The sequence below is a fragment of the Centropristis striata genome, chromosome 6 (genome assembly GCF_030273125.1).
Source record: "Centropristis striata isolate RG_2023a ecotype Rhode Island chromosome 6, C.striata_1.0, whole genome shotgun sequence".
Classification (NCBI taxonomy): domain Eukaryota; kingdom Metazoa; phylum Chordata; class Actinopteri; order Perciformes; family Serranidae; genus Centropristis; species Centropristis striata.
The window spans coordinates 37578682-37590723 of NC_081522.1; the positions used below are offsets into that span (position 1 = coordinate 37578682).

Below are 12042 nucleotides of genomic sequence, written 5' to 3' on the forward strand. Positions count from 1 at the left end.
TCTGAGACAATAAAGAATGAATAGAAACAAAGTAAATGACTTAATAAATATTGACTTATTATATGACTTAATAATATATTATTGCTATAATATGAACAGTATGTTTAGTGACACAGTTGCTGATCATTTAAAGAAGGAATAAATAAAAATAATGAAGAAATTGCTTGCATCATTTATAAATCATCCCAAGTATTGTTTTCTGCATTATATATTACATAAAAATAAAAATATATTTTGGACAACATATATACACTGAGGCTGATACATTCTGATATGCCTTTGATAATATATTAATATATATAATAATATCTGTCGGGCTCTACTTATAATGTGTGAAAGCTGCTCACAGAAGCTCCAGTTTTTACTCTCTGTGGGTTTTAAAAAGTAATAAATGCAGATAAAGATGCTGGACTGTGTTTCTCGTGCAGACCGGACCTGTAAGGTGTGGAACCTGGTGACGGGTCAGGAGATAATGTCTCTGGCCGGTCATCCTAACAACGTGGTGTCGGTGCGCTACAGCTCCAGCCTGGTGTTCACCGTCTCCACCTCCTCCATCAAAGTCTGGGACATCCGCGACTCGGCCAAGTGCATCAGGACGCTCACGTGAGTCTGACGGCCTTTTTCTCCTCATGTCCAGCAGAACTTATTTTATTTTTTAGGTTGTCCCTAGATGTTTTTATTATTGTCTCTGCACCTTAATCTTAGTAATGTACTTTATTACCTGTGTCTTTTTTTATCTACTGCTGATTTTAATGTGTCTGAGTTTTCTCTTAGTCGTTTTTTTTTGTTTTTTTGTTTCTGGTTTCTGTAGCACTTTGAGATTTCTGTATCAAAAGTGCTTTACAAATAAAATGTATTATTTATTATCATTATTATTATTATTATTATTATTATCATTAACTTATGTCATTCTGCACAGGAAACCTAAGTAAACCTTAGTAATTCATACATGATCTCAACTGATCATTTTATGTCTGAAATTATGAAATTTTCCTTTAAAATCTCCCATAAATTTAAGGAATTTACCTTTTTTTCCCTCTTTATGGATAATTAAGTGTGCAAACTTCTACCAATGCATGTTTTCAGATTGTCATTGTACAATGAGACTTGGTCTGTGCAAATATCTTCCATAAAGTGCTAGTTATCAGGAGAGGTGAATAAATATAAAAGAGCTTCTGAAATACTACAACAGCAAGTAAAATATTACAAATTAAACATGTTTAAAACACTTTTAATCGTTCTTAAATGTCTATAACTCCACCAGATTCTGAATACAGAGGACGGAACATCCAACAATGACGTTACATATTTGAACAGATAAAACATGTGCAGTAAAACTATCAGAGTTACATCAGTGTGTGGTGTGTGTGTGTGCAGGTCCTCTGGTCAGGTGAGTGTCGGGGAGGTTTGTGCCTCCAACACCAGCCGCACCGTCACCATCCCAGCAGGAGAGAACCAGATCAACCAGATCGCCCTCAACCCCAACGGGAGCGTCCTGTACGCCGCCGCAGGGAACTCCGTCAGAGTCTGGGACCTGAGGAGGTGAGCTCAAAAACTAATATACAGTCATGGGGAAAAACATATTAGACCATTGTTTTCTTAAGTTTATTGTTCATTTTAATGCCTGGTAATAATCAAAATCATTATCCATTACCATGTGTTCTGGGAATGTCCAAACGGTCCAAACATACAAAGTTACTGGAAAGATATACATAAAGCAATACAGGATATTTTTGGATTTTTCTTTAGTTTTAGTTTTAATTTAGTTGCCAATTTTTGTTTTCAAATTCAGTTAGTTTTAATTAGTTTTTAGAGTGAGTTTGCTAGTTTTAATTAGTTTTTATTTTTGGGAAAATGCTTAGTTTTAGTTTAGTTTTTAGTTGTTTTTAGTTTTTTTTAGTATTTGTTGGGTGGGAGATTAAAAAAAATCACAATAAATGTTGTGGAGAAAACGAATTGCACAAATTTAGAGCTATGATATGGTATTTGTACCAATTTATATCTATTTAATTATAATATTTGGATTCAAAATAATGCATTTTTATTGGAAGAAAGAGTCAATTTAAAGAAGCATTTCCATATCTAAAGTATTGTGAATTTGAGTCTTGATATTGCTGCAGTCTGTTTATAATTCTCTGCAGTTTTTCATGCAAACCAAACTCTCTGTGAGTTAATTCAGCTCCAGTTTTTTTCTGATTATCCTGACAAACATTCAATCCAAAGCTGTCATGCTTCATTTCTGGTGTAGTTTTGATGAATCGTTCCTCTTCAAACTATAAAACTGTTTATAATCAGCAGGCTGGAAGATTTAAATAACTTTAAATCAATATGCACAAAGACTGAACTGGTTATTATTCCTGCAGTTATTCCTAACAGTTATGGCACCTCTATTGTGCCAGACAGACTATCAGATCTTCTGTTATTAATTTCTGATGTGATGTTCTACCTCTTGTCAGGTTTGCGTCCACGGGGAAGCTGACGGGTCACCTGGGCCCCGTCATGTGTCTGACCGTGGATCAGTCTGGGAACAACCAGGACCTGGTGATCACCGGCTCCAAGGACCATTATATCAAGGTCCCTTACACTACTTTATGTTCTGGATTTACAGCCAGCACGGTCTCTGGGATCAGCATTAAGTTTCACCTTTACTAAATAATTACAAATACTAAATAATTAGAACAGAATCAACAAAATAACTCAAAGAAAATAAACTAAATGCCAAGTTTAGAGCTATCTAAGAAAGTTCTTCCACAATGACAGTCTTTTATATTTTAGAGAAAATTGTCTGAGGAGGCCTGTACACTACTATAAAAGAAAAGATATGGATATATTAAGCTTTAATAAAGCTTAAACCTGTAAAACCCAAATATAGAAAAACGCAAAAAAAAAAAAATTCAACCATTCAGATGTTGTTGTAGGAGGCCTTTGGGGGTAAAAATGGAGTGTTTTCAAAAATGTTATGTTTTAGTAAGTTTTATGTTTTAGTAAGTTTTTACGGAAATGTTTAATATTGCAACATTGGGCTTAATGTGGAGCAGATCTCCTGTATTTCCACTCATTGTCTGAACAACAATACAGAACTAAGGATTCATTTGCAGGGTTTTGCTTTTCCCAAACCAGTATATAACATGAATAATAATCTCAGTCATGTTGTTGTGAAGAGTTATGAACTTTGACATTTATTTACATTATTTACATGAAGTCTGTGTGCACATCCACATTTATTTGCAGTGATAGTCCCAGAAGCAGTTCTTGTCCTCTGAAAAACAGAGGTGGACATCACTCTTGCTGCATTGGGTATTAGTATACCCTTTACTGCAATGTCTGCAGCGTCCTCTCGTTGTCTTCATTGGAAAATGTCCACTGAGGTCCCTGCACACATCCAGGGGGGGGGGTGCACATGATTATTCAGAGGATTGACAAAATGCTTCTTTAACCCATTGAGGGCTGGAAAGCGTTTACGTCGTTTTGTAGTATATGTATAAGCTCTCAAATACTTTTTGAATTTCATTTCTATCTGCTACAGAGGCTGAAAAGTCTATTATTTAGTAGGAAGAGTTGACACTTCTGTTGAATTTCCAGAAAAACTTCAGGTTTTAGGGGCTTATTTTAAAATCTCCCAGAGGTTTTACAGGAAGTTTTAGGCGTCAATGGGTTAAAGCATTCAGGAACAACATAAAAGGATTATTAAAGATACTTACACATTTACATTTACCTTGAGTTTCACAATAAAAGTGTGTGTGTGTGTGTGTGTGTGTGTTGCAGCTGTTTGACGTGACTGAAGGCTCTCTGGGGAGCATCGGACCAACACACAACTTTGAGCCTCCTCACTACGACGGCATCGAGTCTCTCGTCATCCAGGGAGACATTTTGTTCAGCGGCTCCAGAGACAACGGCATCAAGAAGTGGGACCTGGACCGCAAAGACCTGCTGCAGGTACCAAAAACTACATGTTTTAGTGTTTTAGTGTTTGGCTTGATGCACGGATCTGCATTTATTTGTATGTATTTCAACAATATTACATACTTTACTATAAAAAGATATTAAGATATAAAGGAAACACAAGACAATAAAAAACAGACGTACAAAGCATTTAAAAAATATAAATGTATATAAAATATAATTACATATAAAAAAATAAATAAATGTAATATAAATTTTAAAAATAAATAAATATAAAATGTAATAAATATATTATTATATATATATGGATTTATTTGCATTTATTTCAACAATATTACATACTTTACATATAAAAAGATATTAAGATATAAAGGAAACACAAGACAATAAAAAAATAGACGTACAAAGCATTTAAAAAATATAAATGTATATAAAATATAATTACATATAAAAAAATGTAATATAAATAAAGAAAAAAATTTAATAAATATAAAATAAAATGTAAAATGTAATAGATATATTTTTTTAAATATTATATAAATATTGAATACAATGTAATATATTTAAGGCTTGATTAACTTAAACTTAACTTAACTTAACTTAAATAATTAATTAATCACATTCTTTGATGTGAAGAATCACTTTTTTCTTAAGACTGAAGCTTGTAATCATGGATGTCTCATAAAAAATGAGCTAAAATTCAGTAAAACATGAAAACTGTGAGAGACTATGTCGTGAAAAACATTTATTGCAATGAAAAGTAGTAAAAAAACTAAAAATAAACCTTAATTTACTGGGACTAAGAGATGGATCAGACTTTAGGTTTCTTTTGCTTGCAGTGCATAAAAACATAAAGTATTATATTATAATTCTTATATTTTAGTGTTTCAGACTTCAGACCCTCAGTATATTTGTGTTAGACGATTGGATTTAAAACACACAGCATCAGGGATGTGTGGCATAAAAAGAGAGGAAATGTAACTTTTTTTTCATTAATTTGCCAACATTCTGTTTCAAAAGCTTTCCGAACATGAAAATAATTAAATATAATATGAAACACAGACTCCATACTCCACAAACATTCATATTTCTTGACATGGGAATGTTAAAGAAAAGTGTTTTGAGGGAGTTTAGCCAAATACTGGAGCACATTAATCGTTAAAATACATTTTTTATCAGTGAAGAAAAGTGACATATCGGCCGCATAATTATTTCAGAAATCCTTTCCATAACTTTTATAAAACCTTTAATCTTTCTCTCCAACAGCAAGTCCCGAACGCCCACCGTGACTGGGTGTGTGCGCTGGGCGTGGTGCCCGGCTCTCCGGCCCTGCTGAGCGGCTGCAGAGGAGGGGTGCTCAAGCTGTGGCACACGGACTCTCTGGGGACTCTGGGGGAGCTGAAGGGCCACGAGAGCCCCATCAACGCCATCTCCACCAACAGCAGCCACCTGTTCACCGCCTCCGAGTGAGTCTCACTGCACCACTTCCTGTCACCAGCACACTTTAACCTTCTGTCACTGCTACATACGTCAATCAATATTTAGTGTTCTTTACCTCTCACAGATCAGGTTCAATGAGGAGAATTCACTTGTTTTTCATAAAGGATGCATGTTAAAACTTTTTTTTATGTAAAATATTACATTATATTCACATTCATAATAAAATGCACTTGAATATTTACTGCACAGTGAACAGTTCGGTGAATTTAAATCAAATTCATTCCATTTCGTATTATTGATCTGAGCCTAATATTGAAATATGAAAAAAAAAAAAAAAATTGTTTTTCGTTATATAATAGACAACAAATAACAAAATAACCAGTCAATTCTTCATTATTTGATTTTGATTGCCAATTGAAAATGGAAAGAAAGAATGATACACGGATTCTGGTCCCCGTTTTTCCATTTTATATTTTTGATCCGAGCCTAATATTGAAATATCAAAAAACAAACATTTTGTTCTTTTTTTGTGTTATAATAAAAACAAATAACAAAATAACCAGTCAATTCTTCATTATTTGATTTTTCATTGCCAATTGAAAATGGGAAGAACGAATGATGCACGGATTATCATGACATTGATTTTAATTTTTTTTTATTTTACATTTTACATTTTTTTCTTTTTATGAAAAAATACTTTAAACTTTGAAATGGATCATTTTGACCCCAGCATAACAGGAGGGTTAAAACGTGGATTAACCCATTGAAGCCTGGAAAGCGTTTACGTCGTTTTGTAGTATTTGTATAAGCTCTCAAATACTTTTTGAATTTCATTTCTATCTGCTACAGAGGCTGAAAAATGTATTATTTAGTAGAAGCGTTGACACTTCTGTAGAATTTCCAGAAAAACTTCAGGTTTTAGGGGCTTATTTTAAAATCGCCCAGAGGTTTTACACACGTTTCAGGCCTCAATGGGTTAATGAGTGTGTTTTTGTGAATTCCTGCTTGTTCTGCTTGTGTCTGACTGTCTTTTGTTCGTGTTCCAGCGACCGGACAGTGAAGATCTGGCGTGCTCGCGGTGGACTGGACAGCACTTTAGAGGCGGGCGACAATGCGGACGAGGTGGCGAGTATCTGAACAGATCTCTCTACAGGAAGGAACAGTTGTAATCTGTCGGCGCTGCTGCCCTGCACTTTGACCCCCGATCTCCTCCTGAAGCCCGGCGCCGACTCCTGAAACCTTCCACGCCATGTAACGTGAACGACTGAGCCAACAGGAAAAGTAATCTCATCTCGACAGAAACTAGCACACTCAGCGTTCCACCGGACTCTGTGCTCAGTTTGCCGTATCGTTAACTAAACTCTCTGCAGGATGAAATCATCTCTGTGTGTTTCGCGCTGTAGACGATACGTGGATCATGATTATATATCACACTTATTTAAAAGGCATAGAATTAATGTGAGCACTGTGCCAGGTTAGAGCACAGCTGCAGACGCGTTAGTACCCAGGATAAAGGGTATCAGTGTTAGATTGTTAGAGTAGAGAACAGTAGAGAACAGTAGAGTGATAGAGTGAGGCAGAGCTGACGGGTTGGTAGCTGGTCTTCACAACCCACTTCTCCTGTTTCTTGGGATTGTTTGGATAGTTTCTCTGCACTCGAAGCAGAACCAATGCCCCCTCGCTCCTTTTCCCCCCTCAAAGTGTCTTTACTGTACGTGAAAAAAAGACAAATCACCGCTCCCCTTAATTAACCCATTTAGGCCTAAAACGCCTGTAAAGAAAATGCCTGTAAAACGTCTGGGTGATTTTAAAATAACTGAAGTTTTTCTGGAAATTCAACAGAAGTGTCAACGCTTCCTACTAAATTTTAGATTTTTCAGCCTCTGTAGCAGATAGAAATTAAATTAAACTTGTTGCTTTCATGAGAAGTTGAGTTTATTTGTCCAAACCAAAAATCAACGTGTTGCATTGCGACACTCCCACATGTATTCTGATGCATTTCATTGGCCAAGAGACTGAAAATAGGTGGAAAAAAACTACAAATACTACAAAAAGACGTATCTGCTTTCCCAGCTTTAATGGTAGAATAACACAACAGCGCCCCCGGTTTTAATGGTAGACATGTGGTAATTCTTTCCCGCCTTAAATGGGTTAACTCCCCCCTCCTGCTTTCTGTGCTCCTGAATCCCTGCAGCTGTTTTTAAATCAGCGACCAAAATTGTGCAAAACTCTCGTCGTCTTCGCTGTCGTGTACTGCACTCGTGAACACTAACAGTCCCACTTTAGAGCGAAGGTTTGAGATTTTTGGGAAATACGACTATTTGCTTTTCTTGCTGTCAGTTAACTGGTTAGCTTAGCTTAGCATAAAGGCTGTAAATGGAGTAACAGCTAGCCTAGCCTTAGCCTTTTTCAGCATTCTCCATTGCTGCATCCTAGCGGCACCCGAGATGATTATGATTTGTTAAAAGAAATAAGAACAAGCCAGCGCTTTTTTTCCCCTGACACAGAGCTGTGGGGAGAGGTCCAGCACGTTCCAGCACCCCTAGAGCTCACTTATTAACAGATTATGTCTTGTTTTTTTTATCCGTGCAAAAATGAGAATTGAAAATGTACAATTTACAGATTAATTTATGGCCCACGTGCCATAATATTTTTGGCTGGGCTCTGAAACTTCTTTTCCCAACTTCACTTTTACTTTAACTTTGGGGTTTAATTGGGTTTAACCAGTTATCTAAAAAAAACAAAAAACAAATTCTGGACACTTTAAAAAAAAAGATAAACCCAATCGTCCTTATCTACAAATCATGAGAAGAGTGAATCTGTCTATAAATTAACATTTCAACTTTTTCTGCCATTTTTGTATCAACATATATTCTCTTGGATAGGTTAACCAGCCATTCAAAGACATACGTTTGATAAATCACCAACTTTGTTTCATGCACGTTTTTAAAAACACATTTATGCATGTTAAATACTTCATAAATGAGACCAAATGAAAATATTTAGGAAGCTTTAACAGACTTGTGATGTACGCTGTCACAACAAAACAAACATTAATATATAATACACGTTTATTGTTGAATTTGTTCTTAAATGCTTTAAATGCCTGTTATCAGAATAAGTAGGCTTGTGTTTATCTGCAGCTCCTGTTACCAAACAGTCAGTCAATCCATTCATAAAACACATCATCTCTTTAAATATAATTTTACTTCACCTTCTTCATGTGACAGGTGGTCAGAAGATTTTAAAAAAATCGAGCCACATGTAAGCTTGACCTTTTCTCTTGAAATGACTGGATTAAACAAACAAGATTTAATTATGGAGCTTTTGAGGTGTTGCTAGGCAGATTTCATTCCCTTCAGCTGGTACCAGGCTAGTAGTTTCCCCCCACTTCCATGCTTTACGCTAAGCTAAGCTAAGTGGCTGTAGCTGGTATTAATCTCCTGCAGAAAACGAGCTCTTCCTTTAACTGTCGAGCACTTGTGAAAACTCCCATGCTTGCTCCCTGACACAGAGCTGTGGGGAGAGGTCCAGCAGTAATTAAATCCATGTTCCAGCACCTTTAGAGCTCAATTATTAACATATTATGTCTCGTTTGTTTTATCTGTACAAAAATGAGAATTGAAAATGTACAATTTACAGTTTTACAGGGGCCCATGTGCCATCATATTTTTGGCTGGGCTCTGAAACTTCTTTTCCCAACTTCACTTTTACTTTAACTTTGGGGTTTTATTGGGTTTAATCAGTTATTCAAACAACTTTATTAATCCCACAAGGGGCAATTCAGTTATCTTTAAAAACAGCTGGTACCAAGCTAGGACTTTCCCCCCACTTCCATGCTTTACGCTAAGCTAAGATAAGCTAAGCTAAGCTAAGCTAAGTGGCTGTAGCTGGTATTAATCTCCTGCAGAAATCAAATAACTCTACTTCCCAAAACCACCTCTTCCTTTTACTATCGAGCACTTGTGAAAACCGACACAATTAGTCTTTGAGATGCACTTAATCCTTCGTGAATGTGAGCAGGTTTCAGCCTTTAGACGATATTCTACACTTCATGTTTCATCGTATGTAAAAAACAAACACGTATGTTCACTCTTTACCACTGAATCTACACTACTGAGTCGTGTCTAACTCCCATGCTGCTAAGTCGTGCGTGTGCTCACCTCCCCCTCCCCCTCCTTCTTCTTCTTCTCCTCTCGACCCCTATAAGAGGGCTTTCTCGTCATGGACTCCGGGTGAGGTCCGCTCTGCACCGAGCAACGTGTATGTATATATATGTAACAGTATCTTTTTTTCTTTTGGGAGAGAAGAGGCCTGACTGACGTCTGTCTCCAGTTCTGATCCTTGCGGGGCCTTCCTCATGTACCTGATGTCTGTGTGCTGTCACTTTTGAATGTTGGGTGAAACAGCAGTTGTAGGCATTATCCAAGTACATATCTAATGTATGTAAACAATGTATTTAAAATAAGAGAAATCTGACTGAATGTTAGTTTCGTGGGACCACGGAGGACCAGAACTGAGCTTTTAAAGCTTCGGACGGAGGCAGATTGTGTTTAGTGGCCTACGGTTAGTTCTTTTTTCTGTTTATTTTTTTTCTCTTCTTCTTTGTTTTGTTTGTTATGCTGTCCCTGTTCTCCACATATCCTGGGCGTTCCCACTCTGGAGTTTTAGCAGCCATTCCCAAGTGGCGGACTCTGTAGCGATTCTAATGTCAGATGCCTTGGTGAGAATAAACGCCATCTGTCAAAAACAACCAACTCCGTGTGTTTTATTTTGGTTCTCTCAGTCATTTCAGGACTTGTTGATGCTGTTAAACCTTCCATATTAAACATACTGGTATTTTATTTTTGATTTTTGTATCAAAATATATTCTCTTGAATAGGTTAACCAGCCATTCAAAGACATACATTTGATAAATCACCAAATGTGTTTCATGCATGTTATTAAAAACACATTTATGCATGTTAAATACTTCATAAATGAGACCAAATGAATATATTTAGGGAGCTTTAACAGACTCTCATGTTTATTTTCTGCTGTCGCAACAACACAAACATTAATATAAAATACATGTTTATTGTTGAATTTGTTTTTAAATGCTCGTGCCTGTTATCAGAATAAGTAGGCTTGTGTTTATCTGCAGCTCCTGTTACCAAACAGTCAGTCTTTTTCATGTCACATCTCATTAAATATAATTTTACTTCATCTTCCTAACGTGACAGGTGGTAAGAATATTTATAATAAAATCGAGCATCATGCAAGCTTGACCTTTTCTCTGGAAATGACTGGATTAAACAAACAAGATTTAATTATGGAGCTTTTGTGGTGTTGCTAGGCAGATTTCATTCCCTTCAGCTGGTACCAGGCTAGTACTTTCCCCCCACTTCCATGCTTTATGCTAAGCTAAGCTAAGTGGCTGTGTGGTATTTTATTATATTAAAAAAAAATTGAGAAACTGAATTTTAGGTCCTCATTAAATGTATTCGTAATGTATGTTCATTATAATTAGAAGAAATTAAATAAATGAAGACATGAAATGTTTCATTCTATGTGTAATGGATCTATATTATGTGTCATTTCCACTTTTTGAATTTAATTACTGGCATAAATAACCATTTATATAATATTCTAATTTATTGAGATGCACCTATATATATATATATATATATATATATATATATATATATATATATATATATATATATATATATATATATATATAGTATAAATACAGTATTTTATAGATAAAAACAAAACTAAGTTGTTTAGAATAAACAAAGTTTAATGATTATGGTGTAAAAAGTTGTGCAACAATTTACTGGAAAGAGAAAAGAGTACAACAGTTGTAAATTATGACACGTTACAGTATAAGACAACAAAACCAAATAATACAAACCATTATACAGTCTGAATATTATATATAAATATGTATACATTTTTGTGTGCAACAATCATAATTTATTTCCAATCACAAGAAACGTCATCAACCCGTCATTTAATTTTCTTCTGAACATTTAAAATATCTGTGTGACGAGCCCTTTAACATTTAATCCTCTGCAGTAACAATAACTGCTTTTTATTAGTTTGTAAACTTGACTACTTGTAAGTCTAGTTAAAACATTTCTACAACTCAGTTTTCACTGGCCAAAAAAATTTTAGTGGAAATGTGCATCATAGAGATCTGTGACTTAAATACAAATAATCAACTGTTACCATTGACTTCTATTCAAACTTTTGACGTGTTATAATTCCAAGTCCCGTTTGCTATGTAATTCTGACTAAAGATGTACAACTCATATCTCACTCGTTAAAATGTTCATATTGTTATATATCAAAGCAGGGATTTCCACCATTTAAGCATTTTTTTTGACAAAAAATGACTTATAATAGTATGACTTTTTTTTAGAAGGTAATTTTTGGACATCCCATAATATGGTGTTTTCTTGCTATTTTTGGACAAATTATGCTACAACTTGTATCAACAGACTATACTTGACCCATTTTAAGCAATTTTAGGCATTTTAAAAATATCTATAATTAAAGTTGAGGGAGCTTTAAGGGGAATTTACCATTTTGAATACAAATAATTAAAACTTGATTGACTTGAGTTCTACTGACAAATAAATCTTTTGAAATGTTTTTTAATTACATATTTTTTTGCAAGATGTCAACAAAATGTTTGGATCTGATTCAGTTTGT

At 35.1% G+C, this 12042-nt stretch overlaps 1 protein-coding gene across 1 annotated transcript in view; it reads left to right on the forward strand.

The window, feature by feature from the left end:
- Nucleotides 1–10096, forward strand: part of kif21a (kinesin family member 21A) — an 81203-nt gene extending 71107 nt beyond the window's left edge. Inside the window, 6 exon segments of the mRNA XM_059334340.1 lie at nucleotides 429–603; nucleotides 1378–1542; nucleotides 2457–2574; nucleotides 3766–3936; nucleotides 5170–5369; nucleotides 6390–10096. Coding sequence (XP_059190323.1) covers nucleotides 429–603; nucleotides 1378–1542; nucleotides 2457–2574; nucleotides 3766–3936; nucleotides 5170–5369; nucleotides 6390–6480 — 920 coding nt within the window. The 3' untranslated portion in view covers nucleotides 6481–10096.
- Nucleotides 10097–12042: the final 1946 nt, after the last annotated feature.